The 17,878-nt window shown below is 38.6% G+C and overlaps 1 protein-coding gene across 4 annotated transcripts in view; it reads left to right on the top strand.

Annotated features, from left to right (window-relative positions):
* The window catches only part of LOC139688342 (leucine-rich repeat-containing protein 26-like), an 82,999-nt gene extending 65,335 nt beyond the window's left edge, over positions 1 to 17,664 (top strand). For all 4 annotated transcript variants that reach the window (XM_071585854.1, XM_071585852.1, XM_071585853.1 and 1 more), the window contains 3 exons: positions 69 to 374; positions 8,837 to 9,374; positions 15,262 to 17,664. In XM_071585854.1, coding sequence (XP_071441955.1) covers positions 75 to 374; positions 8,837 to 9,374; positions 15,262 to 15,572 — 1,149 coding nt within the window. In that variant the 5' untranslated portion in view covers positions 69 to 74 and the 3' untranslated portion in view covers positions 15,573 to 17,664. The remainder of the gene's footprint in view (positions 1 to 68; positions 375 to 8,836; positions 9,375 to 15,261) is intronic.
* Positions 17,665 to 17,878: the final 214 nt, after the last annotated feature.

Raw genomic sequence — 17,878 nt, forward strand, 5'->3', positions numbered from 1 at the left:
AGTAGACTAATAAACAGTACTGGTGTTCAAGTCTAGTCGTGACATTTTTTTCATCAATTCTCGTACAGGAGGCGATGGAGAACAGGTGGAGACGCCGATGGGTCCTCCTGGCCCAGGCGCTCGTTCTACTGTGCTGCTCTTTGCCAGTGTCTCCCTGCCCGCATCGCTGTACCTGCCACCCCTTGGCCGTCCTGGGGATGAGCGGGGCGGACTGCGCGGCCAAGTCCCTGGTCGCGGTCCCGAGGGCCCGCGGCGGAGAGAAGCACCTCCAGGTGGTCGAACTCTCCGGCAATCGGCTGAGGACCCTGCCAGACGACGCATTCGGAGCGTTCCCCTCGCTCAAGTACCTCTTCCTGTCCGATAACATGATACAGGTGAGTGGCCACCACAGCCTATTGTGGCCTCGGTCCCTAGATCGGCGTGCGACGACGGGGGTAAGTGAGCGGGGAGGAGGTACGTTCGATTTCCGGGATCGTTTAGTTTGGGGTGGTTTGAAATGCCTCTAGACACACAGTTTCTATCCATAATAGCGTTTACGTACATACGTACCACTCTGTAGGCCAATCAAGAGGCGCATGGTGTTCGGACACCATCCATGAAGGAAAAGTCTGCATTGTGATCGAGTGCCGTTGAATTGTTGTTTAGCCAACTTTCACCTAAATAGCTTTCTTAAATTGTTTCTATATTGATCGGGAATGATGTACGAGAAAAAGTTCGCTTGTCTCGGATGTCGATATTCTATATCACTTAATGCATCACTTTAGTTTTGCCTAAAAGTGTAACGTGGAGTTAAAAATATTCTCTCGAAGCTTTGCGTTCAATTCGCGTGTTATGTTTTTCTTAAGAGTTTCAAATCTCAGATGTAATTTTCTATTGCAGACTTATTTTGTCACCTCCCACGTTTTCTAGAGATAGTTTGAGTATCTTTGTTCATCCAAACCAATGTTAGATAAAATTGGCACTTTTCTCTGCATTGAATGTAATTAACATCTTAAAACTTTCGGCCTTTTGTTCCAAACACCCTAGGCCCACCAAGAAGACATCAAGCTAATGTGAATTAACCCCTCCCTTTTCACCTTTGAAAAATAAAAATTTATCAAATCTCTCTCTCTTAAATCGTTTGTTTTCTTTCAAAAATGCATTGCTTACAGTGAAAACCTTAAATTTTCTCTAAATATTTCACTCTATTCCTTATGCAACCCAAGCTTCTTTATTTGCAGGTCTGTAATTATTTTGAGTAAACTCTTATGAACTCGAGGATTAGATATGGCATGATTTATTGTCTCAGAAATACGCTATTGTGCATTTATTTAGTTAACACTGCACCCGTGGTATCAAGTACCAATGGCGTTGAGAACGCTCGCAAGAACCCGCCGACACCAGCAATCGCCTCCGTATCTATGAATGACCAGCTGACTTTAGTTATTTTATAATCAGTGTCATTGATACAAATACGGAATAATAAGGGAATAGAATCATTTTCTTAGAGGACACGTGGGGCTACTCTAAATCGAAACTACTTCCTTCGATTATTATTTATTATTTTCGTTCTGCAAAAAAATATAGAACCAGTTTTCTAACTTTCATTGTTTTCTCATAATTGTCGTTTCTGAATTCATATATTCGTAGTACTTGATCAAAGAAAAAATACTTTTCAAATAGGAAGTAAATAATCGAATTAAACTAGGTGTATCCGTAATGTAGGAAACGAGCAGGACATAGAAAATGGCCCAAGCGAAGGCTTTCAGTGAGAATAAACAGCTACTTACGACAACTGGTTCTAACCTTAAATTCAGGGAATCGTTCACTATTATTTATTGACTCTACAATTGACTCTTCCATGACCCTGAGACTTAAACAGTAGCAAGATTAAAGGGAAGAAGAATGAGTGAAAGCATTGGAAATATGGTGTTTGTTTAAAATAAATTGGTACTCGCATCAATTGACAAATGAAATATTCTTACAGAATATAGGAGAAGTACGGAAGGAGTAGAAGACAGCGAAACTCATTAAACAGAAGTAGTTGAATTTTGATCGGGCATGTTCCAGCGCACAGTAGTTTACTGAATGGAGTCGTGAAGTGGAATGAATATGGCTAAAGGACAAAGATAAAGTTAGCGATGAGATGCGTCGGAACAAGAAACTACGACAGAACGAAGAAATAGGTCAGTGACAACATTTCAAGGAGAGCTACTGCAAAACAAATTCTACGATTACTTATGGTTATCATTCTCAAAAGAATTTTTGCTAATTTGGCAAAAAAGCCATGTTCACTCATCGACATGGCCAATAAGAACTTATTTACATGCGAGTATTTATATATTCAATATATGTTTTTTTTGGAAACTCCTATTGCCTGTGACTCACTACCTTATGCTCTTGTGTTATATTGATTTCGGTACTTGAAACCAATGCAGGCAGTGCTAACAGTACATTTTCTAACAGACGTAAAATAAAATTATTTCCCTTTGTTTTATTAAATATGGACACACATTTGTTTATTTCCGATTCTAAGATGATGGCCATTGAAATACGAATTTTTGAAGATTGTTGCTCATTGACTCGTGTAATCACGTACTACTCCAAAAAAATTCTAATCGATGAAAAAGAAATTAACGCATTTTTGAAAATGCAGTTCATTTCTTGTTTAACATAATTTGGCGATTACTTTAAAAGCTTTAAAGGCATGGCTATTCAAAAAAGTCAATATTTTCCATTTTTGTCCACATTTTCAAGAAATGCTTCAATTTTCACTACAAAGACGCCAAATTCCGTCTCGTTACGTTTTATATTCAATTACGGTGGACTATCCAAGTAGTATGGCAGTAGTATGTCCAATGGAGGAACATTTTTTTAATTCAAAATTTCAAAATAAATGTTTCCTCTCTACTAATTTAAAATGCCTGCTCCCTCAGAGGTATAAGATTTTCTGCTCAAGGGAGCATTGCAGTCTCTGTATTGGTACGATTAGTTTCAAATGTAACATGATTTTAAAATTTAAATTCCTAAAAAAGGTATAAAATTATTTTTTCGTGTATATAAATTGTGATTGAGATCCACTACTGGTTCAGAATAGCAGTAATTCTGGTGTAAGCTCTCCAATGGTTAAGTCACGTCGTGGATTGCGAAAAATTGAGGGAAAATGATGACATTATGACATCTCAACCACTCCAGATTTTAGAATGTGCTCCTGCGCAGCGCACGCCTAACGAGATGAGCACATTATATATACCTACTGGTCTAAATAGGAGTTTTAATGTTCAATATTTTAATGTAATGCTTCAGCTACTTATAAGTTCACTACTAATATTGAAAATTGACGTCCCTTGTCATAAACGTTAAAAGTGCAGCCATTCAGCTTTCTTCCCGTTTACCTTCGACCTTTCCATCTGTGGTCAAGTGTCGTATTAGAACGATACAGCTTTAGTCATATGAATTTCTACACTCCTCCAAATATTCTGACGCCCTGATATCATGTCCTCGAACAAGATAGTTAAACCGCAATTTTCTTTGGTTGATTTCCCATGCATCAACTTCTTCCTTAGTCATATGCGCTGCTGAAATTTAAAGAGGACCGAAAACTTTTTACGTCTTGTTCTTCAATATCAAAGTAAAGCGTAGGTCAAAAAAACTCACGTTGATTCAGAAGTATTTATCAAAAGTAATAATCGTAGCATAGACTCCAATCCTCTTTTTGAGGAAGGATGAAGTGATTAAGTAACTTTTTGTGGTATTTAACACTTGTTAATGCACTTTGCCTAAATTCAAAATTTTTCTACATATATTGAACCATTATGTAATTCCTTAAGTTTAAAGCACAATAGATTAGAATATTTCAAAGTTGAATGCAAAATTATATTTAAACAAGTGTAAACATACCTGAGTCGAAATTTATCGTAGTCATATAAAAAAACCTTGAAAAATCACGCAGCACTCACCACTCTAGCTTTAACTAGAGTAAGTCTTCAACACGTATTGAGTGAAATAATAATTTGTTTCATGTACACAGATATTCCACTAATTATTTCCTTGAAGAATTAGATAAAATAAAAATAACCATCTTTTCGGGCTCCTCATAGTTTATAACTTAAAATGTAGCTTTCTTCGAATTTACGCAGGTATATCCTGCCCTGTGTATGAGATAATTTTTAAACTGCTTACCCATATGAAGATCAAATCATAAGAAACAGATTCCATTCAGGCAAAACGATGACCTAATCCATTCAAGTTATTGCCAATTAATATCCATAACAAGCCGGAAGTACTGCATCCAAGAGTTAACTTTCCGTAACCTTAATCAACCATTGTTCTCGCGAATTATCTACCATGCCGGCTGGCTCAACCATGCGGAACTAAAAGGTGATTTCAACAGCTGAATGGGAAGGGTATGGATCTTCCCGCGTTCATAGCTTGGAAATCGCGAGCACTTTAATTTTTTAATTACTTTTAACCGCATGATGGAACATCTTTTAGCCCTTTTATGATTATTGGTCACATAAATAATATTATAGTTTTAATTTGACATGCATGTTAGTAGTATTACAGGGGTGTTTTTGCCATCAAAACGAGGTGGGTAGCCGACCGAGGCACCAAATTAAGAGGAGAACGTTTACTCGTCTCCTAGAGCCCCAGCACAAACAGAACCGCCTTCTTCACTACTCCCGCATGGGCATGAAAGGCACGAGAGTGTTCTTAATTCCAAGAACAAAAAATTTGGAACTGACCCTGTGGCTACATGTTCATGACCTTTCCATGTTGAAACAAGATGGAGAGCTTAAAATACTAATTATTTCAAGATATATAAATATTAAATATTTTCTGCAGTCTTAATGATCGCATGATTTTTTCATTCTTATCCAATCCACGAAAACGCAGCAGTTGTTAAAAAAATATTCATGAAATGAAAGGTAAAAGTCAGGGAGTCTACATAGATTACCGAATACAATCCAAATGGAGCGTTCTGTCGTTATGTCCTTTCCTTTGGAAGAGTATCTCAACTAAACAATCCTATTATTGTTTTCTCTTGGGGAGTTACCCTCGCGTGCGTCGTAATCTCTCCGCCCATAAAATGTCGGATCCCATGCAAAAAGCATGGGAGACTGTGAAGGTTTGCTCCCGAGTGCCAGGAAGAGACGCTAGTTTGAGTGGCACCGCAACAGTGGGACAGAGTTAAAGGAACCATAAAAAATATCTTGGACTTCCCGTTCAATACTCAATGTCTTGTTAAAAACCAACCTCCTCCTAACATTCCTTTGCTCTGTTATTCCTCTGCTTAAACGTTTTTTTACCTACCATCTCTTACTCCACTCATTCCTTGACATTTTAGGTCTGGCCATTCCCTCCCAAATCTCTATATAGCATATAGTAAACCATTATTTATTTTTGAAAGTTATAAAGACGACAAAGCAAGTTATAGTAAAATATTTATTAGTTTAAAACCGCAAGCCATTGTGTTACCGCATATTTTATACGTAAATATATAGTGTTTAGGTGAATTTCTAGTGATGTCAGCAATTGTGTACATATCTTAGTATTTTCAAACATTTCTGAACATAACATTGGGAGGTACCGAGAAGTTACAGGCCTATTTACTTCACATTCATATCATGCAAGGTCATGGAACATATAGCTGTTGGTTCGATAATGAAACACCTCTTCAGTCAAGAGTTATTGATGAAAAAGCAGCACGATTCCAGAAAGGATAAATCCTCCCAAGACACAATTTGTGCTTTTTTTCATAGTATCTTTATTTTGGGTGAGAGTAATGTCCCAGTGGACGCGGTTATTCTAGCCTAAAAAAATCTCTTTTTATTTCTTTTTACGTTAAATACGTTAACCCCGTAGTTAATATTTATTTTCCTACGACGCAGTGGTTTAGAGAGATATCCGTAGTCCTGGAGATAAGTAGCTTTGGCAGATGACCTTAATGCTATACAACGTTGGTGCGACACTTGGCAATTAGAATTAAACTTAAACCGTTCAGCCATGATTTTAGGAATATGAGTAGTTCCCTCAAGTACGAACGACGTATAGTCTATGAAATACTTAGGCGTTACCCTCTGCGATCTCTTCTGGGTGAAATACTATATACACGGGGCATATAAGGACAAGCCAACAAAAAATTAGGATTTATTCTAAGAGTATCGGGAATTTGTGATGAGAAGATTAAAGAGAGAAATATTATCTTTCACTAGGCCTCATTAAGAATTTTTTGCCAGTATAACGCGTGATCGTGTGCAGCGTAGATTTGTAAAATGTTGTTACGATAAGCTGAGTAACATACAGGGGCGCACCCAAAAGTGGTAGGACTGATTTTTTTTACAAGAATTTTATTGACGATATACTTACATCGACTTAACAATCTTCAAAGTATGCTCCTTGAGCTGCAACACACTTAGTATAACGTTGCTCCCATTCCCCGTACGCCCGCTGGAAATTTTCTTTGGGGATGCCGTTGATGACCCTCGTCGAACCCTCTTGAACGGCCTTTATCGAGTCAAAACGTCGTCCCTTGAGCTGTCTTTTCATCAGGGGGAAGAAGAAGAAGTCCGGTGGTGCCAGATCGGGAGAATAGGGCGGGTGCGGCAACGTGGCAACGCCGTATTTGGCCAGGAGCTGTCTGACGACGAGCGCGCCATGGCAGAATTTTCGGCACCATCTTGGCGCACACCTTGCGCATGGCCAAATCCTGTGAAATAATGCGTTGGACGTTGGATGCAGACAGACCCAACTGGTCTGCAATTTCTTCACTGGTTAAGCGTCGGTCTGTGTTCAGCAGTGTCCTCACTCTGTCCGCATTCGTGTCGGTTCTTGCCGTCCGGAGCGATGGTCGTCTTCAACGAGCTCCCTACCCTCTTTAAATAGCTTGTGCCACTCAAATACTGTGGAACGGCTTAAGGCAGTGTCCCCATAAGCCTGCTTGATCATATCGAGGGTCTCAGTGTCCGCCTTCCCGAGTTTCGCACAAAACTTCACGGAATAACGTTGCTCTAAATTCAGATTCATTTTGTTTTTCGACGCGGACGAAAAACTTGCTTCACTAAAAACGGTGTCCTCACTCAACGACAGCCCGCAGGCGACTGAGGTTGGTGTCGGTCTGTTGCTAAGAGCCCCCTCCACCTTACCCTGCCAGGCAGACCCCCCTCCACCGCTCCGTTCGCGCCAGAGAAAATCAGTCCTACCAGTTTTTGGTGCGACCCTGTATCACCATTATTAGAGGAAAAAGATTGGGAATCACTTTCGGAGAGAAGGCTAAATTAGATATTAAATCTCTTGAATCAATTATAAGATCTCTTTAACTTTGATGTTGAAAATGTATTATTAGCCAAATTCTACGGTAGGAGAGATCATTTAAATACAATTAGATGGTAGTCCAGGGGGTAGAGCGTTGGAATACTGACCGAAGAGTCCCGGGTTCGATTCCCGGGCAAGTCTCTGAGCACCTGCAGCACCAACCAAGCTATGTGATTTTTCGGAGACCAGATCTTCCTGGAAAGCCGTAAGCGGCACAGGAAAAGGACTGTTGGACTGGCCCCCCTACCCTGATGTGTGAATTTCACACGCCGTCGGGCTTAGTATTGGGTGAACTCTACCATCACCTACCTAACCGCTATGTAAAATAGGTTGCTAAATTGTTTTTTGTTAGGATTAAAAAAATATTTACATGGTAGTTGTGTCCATCCAAAAACCTACCTTAACCGGCAGATCACCCTATAATATTTTAAGTGTAGAACTAATAGAATTAAGATGTAATTTTTCCCGCGAACTATAAGAGATCAAGACAATACCTGTATATCCGACGCTATGGGGTAAATGTATTTTTATTTTTTCATTCTTAGGAAACCAATGTATTGTGTTTATCTCATCTACTTCATTTATTGTCTTTCTTGCTATATATAACTCCTCTTGTATAAGTAGAAAAGTAGCTCACTTAGATACCGTAGTGTATGTACCTTTATTAATCAAGATATGTTTGCGTGTGCCGCCTCTGCCACGCACACCTACGGTGGCTTATTAGGTTCCATCTAGATCTACAACAGGTTACCTCATACCCAGTAGTAATGACTACAATATCGCCTCATAATTTCTTCATGGAATTCAGAGTCGAAAATTTCTTACTCATCCTATATTTTACCCAATTTTCTTACACCCTCCCATCTATAACTGCCTTCGTTAAACATCAACCTATCCGCTCCGTATTTTTCTTATTTTCGACAAAACGTCTTGTCTTGCCTTACCGTCTTCATTTCTACGTTTGTTTTTACTAATTCGTTTGCCGTCTTCTAACCCTGCCTATGTTCTCCCCAGGAGCAAGTAAAAAGCGTTTCATCTACGCTCACAATATTTGTTTAAAGAGTGAAATTTATCTTCCAAGCAATTCGCTTCATATTATTTTAACATCACTCGTTATGCTTATACTAGATCACCATGGTTTCAAATTCCCACCTCTTCTTAATAGCTTTTGATGTAGTAGCAATTCTATAAGTCATATTATATGTATTATAATTTTCGTTCCATATTTCTTCTCGTATACATAGATCTCTCTTTTCTTATGTGACCTAATTGCGGGACATTTGTGGTATTATTTCTATGGCCCTAATTGGCTTTTTCTCAATGCATACTGCCGCATTTACTCGCCATCCTGTTTCTTAGAAAACATTACTACTCATTCCGTCCAGTATATCTTAGGCGTTTGAGCATCTGAACTCGCATTGTTGTCCTGTTTTTATGCAAATGACAGAACTGAAGATCTTGTAAAGTATAACCTTTGACCTAGAGTTATTGGCTCACGTCGCGTTCCTTCCCACGCTCAAATGACCTACTTCTCACCCATTAGGTTGTCAACCAGTACGCTTTCCGCGGAGTGCCCGACCTCGAGGTGGTGTACCTATCGGAGAACAGTCTGACGTCCCTGCCTCCCAACCTATTCGAGGACTGCGTGGCGCTACGGAAGGTCGTCCTCAGGGGCAATCCCCTCCTGCGGCTATTGCCCCCGGCTCCCCCGCCCGGGGCTCTGGCCCCCGTCCCCCCCGATCCGCCCAGCCTGCCGCCCTTCATCTCCTCCAAGATGCTCCAGGAGCTGGACGTGTCCGCCTGCGGGGTGGACTTCATCCCGAACGAGGCCTTTTCCGCCCTGCCGAATCTCAAGAAGCTCAACCTCTCCTCCAACTCCCTCACGGAGATCGACCCGCGGCCGTTCGGCCCGCTCTGCTCGCTCACCCATCTCGACGTGACGGGGAACCCGATCCAGTGCGGCTGCTCGACGGCCAGGCTTTCCCGGTGGATCCGGGAGCGAAGGGTGGAGACGGCCCGGGCACTCACGTGCTCGCGGTCCCGGGCTGACGATGCTTACGTCGTCGACGAGAACGAGGAAGGTTCGTTAAGTACTTCTATTCTTTCAGAAAAGTTACAGGCAGCAAAAAGCCACCAGATACCCCTCCATCGTGGTTGACCAGTTGGTATTTCACGAATTGTATTCATGTAAAGTAATTGACAGGAGGAAATTTAAATCAGCCAACAAACTATTCTTTTCTACGTCATGGTACTCACCATCTATACGAATTAAGTGCCTAACAGTCGCAAAATTACAAATTTTATGGAGACGGTTTCGATTATTGTATATAATACATCATTCTCAAAGTCAAAGCAGATGGTGACGTTAAAAAGCGTGCACCAAAATGAGAGGAATGGATCGCCTTTTTTCAATGAAATACCAATGTGTGTTGCCGTTGACGACAAAGGAACTAATGACGATAACGAGAATAACTAATAATGAGAGAATAAAAAGCAAATGCCATCAAACTTCAATATGAGCTTACATTGTTAATTCGGGATTTCTATATATTCAAGTTATAAAATGTGATAAAAATTCAATTTTATCAAAAAATTATTCATTCCGGTACAGCTCCTGATTCACGAATCAGCAAATCTAGCCTCAGGTGACTCACGACTTTTGATATCCTGGGCTCTCCTCTCATTACACATCTTGAGTAATCATCCATTTAATGGCTGAATTAATGAGTTGATGCTGTGCATGATCCACTAAACCAGTCTTACTCGCTAGTTTTCATGGAGATGCGCACATTCTATGAAACTGTGGGAGATGCCGCAACTATAACTTTTAATGGAATCATCCGCTAAATACGCATTAGAATGCAAGAATTTGAAAGATTAAAACTCATTCGCCTTGCCCGGGATTCCAAAACTTCGGAGTGTAAGAGGACGCCACGGCAGCTTAACTAGCTCATCCTGACATTCCGGTCAAGACGAGTGACTTTTACACTTTGAAATTGCTGCATTATTATGCGATGTACGCAGTTGATGGTGTAAAGTTATAGTACAGTCAAGTTTTTACATGTGTGTTGCAGCAGCACACTTCCTCTGTGCTGTATGCAATGAATATGATGTTTTGTTTGGGTAACTAGCAATTCAATGTATATGCATGGGGTCGTTACCCAGCGAGGTAATCGCATCTGGTTTTTTAAGTCCCATTTTCTTCCAAAAATCGAGTATTTTCCCTGCCTATGTATTTTGCATATTTAAAAGTTTCGAAACAAACTGAGCTGCCGGCGAAAGCGGTTCGGCGTGCAATGGCCTTTCATTGTGCGGTCCTCGGAACTAATTTCCTCGTGCCCTTTTACGTCATGAAGACGCATAGTCCTTATCGGCAATGCGGAATCACCTCCGATTCAGGAGGAGATAGTAATGAGCAACGTCTCAGACTTTCGGAATATTTGGGTGACATGAAGTAAGCTATTACATTTTTCATGAAATCCATATTATGAGCCCATTGGAAGCATGCCTCCACTGTTACAGAGACCACGGTACTCCATGCATCAGTTGATCATGCATCGTTCTCTTTATTTTATTTTATTATAATGTGCACGGAAAATATTTTTACAGTAAAGTAAGGAAATAAAGTGGAATCCGGCTTTTTCTTAGACAAAATCCTTGATGTTCATTATTATTTTAAACATCTTAATCCCACCTGAACTTCTTGTGAGTTAAATTCAGTAAAGAAGCATTGAGAAATCCACTGAAAAAGTACGAAGTTGAACAAAATGCAGTTTTCCTTTAGATATTTGAAAATTAATGATGGGTATATTTTCTTCAGACTTATCAGTACGGTATTAAATTTAGATAAGCATACAGCACTAAAGATGAAACTTTTTCAACTCAAGAGGACTATTGGGGAGTATCTTCATGTATTTTGTATGTGTATTCATTAATTTTTGTCCTTGAAAATTAAACTTGCGAAAAATAATTACCATTTAATTGTACTTAATTGAAACGCACGGCTCTTTCGAAATTTAACGAAAAGTAGTTTTTTTCGTCGCGGATCCTCAGAAGGTCACCTTTTGTACAATATTTGGTCAAATGATAGTTAAGAACCCCACAAAACATGCAGCAAGAAAATGCCTTTCTTCGGTAATTTCTGAAGCCATTAAGATAACTCCTGTGACTCTAAGGTCGTTTAGAGCGCCGAGAAGAGTCACGACTTGGCGAAGCAATGACCATGGTTCTTCTTAATAGTCTATATAATATCAATTTTCCAATGAATGTTAAATCCACTTAAAAACTAAGTGAGTGAAGTGGTATAAAATTGATTTAAAAAAGTAAAGGTAAGACTAAAATTGGTATTTTAGGATAAAAACTAAAATGCGTTCCTTACCACTTCGTTCGAGTTCGTTTTTACATTATCTGATAGATGTAATACACATTATTTATACCTTCATTCGTTATGTTTCGAAATTTACCAACTGATTAGCGTACGTCTAGCTATACTTTCTATTTCTTCGAAAGCCTTGTTACTAATGGATTCTTATGCAAGGAACATATTTGGGAAATACTGTCGAATGATTATAGATACGAAAGCCATCAATTAAGGAATATATGAGGCAATGTGCGCAATTAAAAAGTTCGAATTAAAAAGATCACATCAAAAAGCTTTGCCAATTCACTGAGAAAGGGAAAAGTGCTTCCGAAATGCACATTTAATCAGGTATTTCTGCATGGAATTTTTTGCAATTATGATATCCTTAATGAAGTGTTATATGCGTTATGAAAATTGAAATACTTGGTGTTGTCCACAATAGAACATTATTGGTTCCACAATGCTTTTCGACTTTTCCTGCGTCATAATAATAGGAGAAAGATAGTGTAATTTGTATTATCAGAGCAGAAATATACTAATTAGGTGGCACATAAATTTATAACCACAATATAACCCACCTTTTATTTCTCCCCATTTATAACACTGTCAGTGCGTCGAAACACGTTAGATGGCTAATGAAGACTAGCAGTAGTTTTCCAGTTACTCTGATTAATTACTAATATAATTAAATGGAATCAAATCATATTTTATTATAAGTGTACCGATAACTTTATAAAGTACAATTGAGTTAGAAATTTCGGAAGAAAATAAGATTTTATCAATTTCAAGATGTTATCAATTAATTTATCAGACAATAATTGATTTCTGATAGAGTGCAATTCAACATGAAATAAATATAAATATAAACAATAAATATTTCTAACATTAAATATAAATATTTCTTCTCAAAATATTTTCTATTTACTATACATGATTCCATCCCTGTCGTTTGTCATAGATTTATTTTATGATCTTAAGATTGAGACTTTGATGCAAGGTTCAATGAAGGGTGGTTCGAAAATATAAAGCATATTCTTGTCATAAATTAATAATATATTAAAGCAAATGGAATAGTTGAACAGCTAATAACTTTATTTGGTGATGAATTTTTCTAGTCCAACTGAGAGAACTAAAACCTGTTTTCTTCGAAATGAATATCGTGATCCATATTTTTATTCATGATTGTAAGTTATCCTCTGGATGAGCTTACGGTGTGATATGGTGTCAGTGAAATGAGTATCTGACAAACGTGAAATTTAATACAGATGGATCATAATTATGAGAACTCAATTCAATTTCATATGCCTAGTTTACGAGATGTCAACCAAATCATCAGCATAAAATCAAATAAAAAACAGTTCGTTGAGCGAGAGCTTTGCGAGATATCTTCGTGTAGACTAGCCGTTCATTTTTTTTAGTTGAGCACGTTTCTTCCTGCTCTATCATTTTCGCATTTTATGGGCTCTTTCCTCACGCCCATTGTTTGTCAAGATGGGAGAGAAAAACGTGCATATGACGTATTTATCGCTCCTAAAACAAAGAATATCTAGCGCTGCGCTCGTTCTTTGTGCAAATACCAAAATGAAATGGCGGCACACCTCCTTGTCAAATGAAAACCATTCCGCAAAAGCCAATGAACGTGATGTCACCGTTGTAAAATACGGGCGTAAGGTTGTTTGGTGAAAAATTATTGCTATTTGTTCGGAGTTAAGATATGTGAGAAGTGATCTTTTGTATACTCGCCGCGATAAGGTGGAAACAGGGCCAAATCAAGACTGCGGGAGAGTCAAGTCGAGGAGTAATGTACTAGATTTGTTGATGAACACTTATAAGTTTTATTTTGTAGTGCAATTTGAATTCCTACAATTGAATATCCTATTCGGCTAAAGCCAATTGCTGGCCAGCTAAAATATGACCACTATGGCTTACATACATACATTTTCAAAAACTCGACAAATAAAACGGTTCCCAACCCGTCCATATTTTCCAAGTAGACAATGTAATGCATACGTATTAAATACATTTTTAGCGAATAAGTCATGTTTAAATTTCGTGAGGAACAATCACAAGAAATAATAACATATGAATGTGCAATCACGAACCGGAACGACAAGTAAGGAGAATCAGCAGGCTGCAAAGAAAATAATGGGTGGGGACATAGAGGTGGGTGCTATAGAAGAAAAATAGGAACATAACAAAAAAGGGAAATTGGAATCCGCGTTAGCGAAACTATTTGGAAAAGGGCATAGAAACCATGGATTACCAACGAAATGATTGGGAAGATGGACAAGAGAAGGAAATGGAATAATGTAAACAGATTTAGGTAAAACGAAATATAATGAGTTCGGTAATAAGCTAAGGCGCGCAACAAATAGGGCGGAAGAATCGTGCTGGAATACTCAGTGCCTGGGCATAGAAAGTTTGCGGAATGGGATGAAATTGATGAGCTGTACATGTAGCCAAAACTGTCAGAAAGCAAAGAGGGAAATCTTTGCAAGCAATCAAAGATAAGTCGGAAAAATATCAATTGAAGCCGGAAGGATAGAAGAGATGTGAAAGGAGTACATAAAGGAACCACATGGTAAAGACACTAGGCCAGCAAGGTTAGACATAGTATGAGATTATGACGTACTTGAGGATTAGGACGCCCAGGCTTACTCGATGGCGGGATAGAAATGATATTAAAAGAATTAAAAGCCAATAGGGCCGTGGGAGTAAACGGAACTATTGAAAGGTTTAGGGAAAGATGGGAGGGGGAGTTTTTATGGACTAATTCGTAATATTTATGAGGCGGCCTCTTGTGAGGATAACAGAGCTATTTGTTTGATTCACACGCAGGTAAAGTGGTTCTCAGCATTATCAATAAGGGGATGGAAAGCAGGGCGAAAGATTTCTTATGGTATGATCAATTGAATTCAAGAAGGGGAGAGGCACGAGCAATGCCAAAATAGTAATGGCAGAGAGAAACAAGAGGAACTGAGAAGATCAGGAGGAACTAAGGATACAATAAGTATGTGCTTGCCTGTTTCGTTGGTATCTGGCAGCGTACAATTGATTAAATGGGGTAGAATTTCAGAATTGGAGAAAGAGAAAATCCGAGGTAGATATAAAAATAGAAGTTCATAAACCGAAGCAGATGGATTAGTCTGACCTTCTTGGTCCAAAGCACTTCCGAGATAGGCAAAGTTAATGAATTTATATCTAGAAAAGGCAATTAAAGATGTCAAGAATTGGGTATCAAGGAGGTCAGTGTGAATTGTGAAGACATGAAAATGATGCGGTTAGCAGGTGACATCGCAGTAATAACAGAAACGCTAGCCTGCAAGAAAGTCTGAATTTTTGGGTACATATAGAAGGAGGTATAAAGGGCTAAATAATAAACAGGTGGGAAACATACAGAGCGAAAAAGGCAGGGTGAAACACGTATTGGAAGGATATGGAAAGTTTACAAAGGGAGGGTGAAAATGGTACGCAGTACATGAAGGTGAAAGCACTGGAGATACATCGCCATAATTTTCAGTACACCGATGAGGAAGGAATGTTCTGTGTCGGAAGAATTCGGTCGGAAATCTACGTCGAGTCTCATATTCTCCTTTGCTTCGTTACAGAAAAAATGTCACAAAGCGTCTCCCCCCGGTGCGACATGCTGCTGTTAAAAGAAGATAAGTTCTTTGCCGCCTGCCAGGCAGCCCTCGCCGAGGCGAAAGAACTGCAGCGCCGCGCTGTTGAGACGAAGAAAACCTGGATCGGCGTGGGCTCCGCGGTCGCTGGGCTTGCCGTCGCCGTGCTCCTGGTGCTGTGCTTCATCCGGAGGCGACGACAGAAGAAGAGGCAGAAGGAAGAGAGGGCTGCCCGCGCCGCGGCCAAGGAGAAGAACGGCCTCGACCACCAGCCCCTCCGGGACGACGCTGACGGCTGACAGCGGCGCCGGGAGACGTCGACCGGAACGGATTCCTTCGGGCCCTTGCCCAGAATGGGAGGAGAATCCTTCGCGGGCATAAAAAGAGGATTCCGTTTAGTAGAAAAACTATTCGTTCTCCTACCTTTATTGCCTCGAATCAATGGATAGGATCCGAGAAGAAACCTGTCATTCGGAAGGTGAAACAAGACTGCCGGCGCAATTGAGTTGGTTCCACGAGAAGACTGGTTAGATTTATGATGCTGACCCGGCAAAGAAGGTGCCTTATAAACAAGTCAATCGGGGTCCTCTTTTTTTGTAGGGGTAAACAAATATGTTCTTTCCTGGGGCCGAAAGAAGAAAAATCTCTCAAAATGATGTTCCTAGAGGTAAGATGGGCATTGAAAGTAAAATAGAGACAGTAGTTGTGACATGATATCTATGCCACATATAGCCAGTCCGTCGATTGGGCTCTTTTTACAGCAGTATTTTGTCAGAAATATTTGCGATTCAATTAAAAACTGCTCATATTCCATGTGCCTAAAGGTTTTGTTAGGTGATATCAGCTACAGGAAATCAAAGGTATTCGGAGAATGAAGGGAAACTATGAAGCCAAAGATGAAACCAAATTGTATTCAAAATATGTCTATGCTAATGCTAAATGAAATGACAACTTCTTAGAGCACCACAGTGATAATAAAAAAATCATTTGAATTGTTACATATGACCTTGACAAGTCCAATAGGTATATAATGCTTATGTGCTTAGTATATCCTTTTATTACTGGTGAAAGTAGAATTGTTCAGAAAAAATGTTTTTGTCTCAAGAGTTCAAGGCTGAAAATCTACTTAAACAGCTTCATAGGCCTCCCCAAGAGCCTGTATTGCAGATTGGAAACATTCTTAATTACCAACACATTATTATTAAAATGGAAGCTGAGCATTGTAATAGGTACCTGCTACTGCATCATGACTGATTTTTGAGGGAAGCACACCAGTCATTGTGATACTTGGTTTTTTTTATACCTAAGTCAAACTATTTATAGAGATATCTGAATTTATAATACTAGCTAATATTTTACCTAGTACTTTTCTCATGTTTAATTTGGGTTATGTTCTGTTTTTCTTACCATTTATTGAGAACTTAAATTGATTTTTGTCTTGTTATTGAGATTGAATTTATTACCTACCAATCAAGTCTTTGACATTGGTGTGAAACATAAATTATATGAGGCAATGAACTCAAACTAAAATGTTTTTTTCTGTAGTTGGTGAAACTAAGTGAGTTTAGCTACACTGTTATATTATTTTTTGTCATAGAAGTGTTAGATAAAGAGGGCAAATTTTAAAGAAATTACTGCAATTAGTAATTTAATGCATGTATTATAGGATCTCTGGTTATTATATAATCATTGACTGGAAAAGAATAATTTTTTCATTTACCATACTTTTGACAGTGATACGAGATTGTTATATAAGGCATTGATGCCAGTGGAAATAAAACTTGTATGATTCAAATTAATCATAAACATTAAAGCCTTGGTGATGACTGGTATTAAATTTGCTACACATCGTTGAAATGTTTTCCTATAGGCAATCCCATGAAAATCCTGAAGGAGCAAAAAACCTTTGCCATGGAAAAGCTTTCTTTCATACCAAAAGAATCAATTAAGACTGAAAGAAAATTTTGAAAATTTTTCACGGAAGTGTTCTAATTATATTTCAAATTGCAGGTTAATGCAGTAAAATGGTTTCCAATATCTTACAAGGTAATTTATTTCATTTTTTTTCAATTGGAATCTTATGAATTGTACATGTGAAGTCTTGTAAGTAAAAATAAGCACGGCAGTGTGTGCCATTTTGTAGCTTGAATTTTGAAGCTTGTTCATGTTGTGGTTGAACTCAAATTTTGATACCTATAATATTTGTTGTAACTTAATTATTTATTGAATTCTCATGTAAAGAAAGATTATGTAAAAGATTTGCAGAGGAGTTGAAGATTATTTACTTAGAAAATATATCTTGTCTTTTGAACTTCGATTACAAGGAGAAACTTAAAAAATGTATTAATATTGTACAACAGACTTTGATACAATACATTTCTACTGATATAATTCTTGATTTTGATTCATGTTTCAGCATTTATTCATTTTGAGCAGATTGAGCATTTTTTCATTTTGTAAATAACTTTTATTTTGTTGGAGGTAGATCAAAATAATTCAAACCAGATGCAGATGTCGCTCTACACTACATAGATATTGGGAAAAATAGACAAGATTAGAAGAGTGCTATGAAAACAAAGTTTTGTAATAACTTTTGTGACAACAT

This window comes from Hetaerina americana, unplaced genomic scaffold (genome assembly GCF_022747635.1).
Source record: "Hetaerina americana unplaced genomic scaffold, ioHetAmer1.1.p SCAF_2, whole genome shotgun sequence".
In the NCBI taxonomy this organism is placed as follows: domain Eukaryota; kingdom Metazoa; phylum Arthropoda; class Insecta; order Odonata; family Calopterygidae; genus Hetaerina; species Hetaerina americana.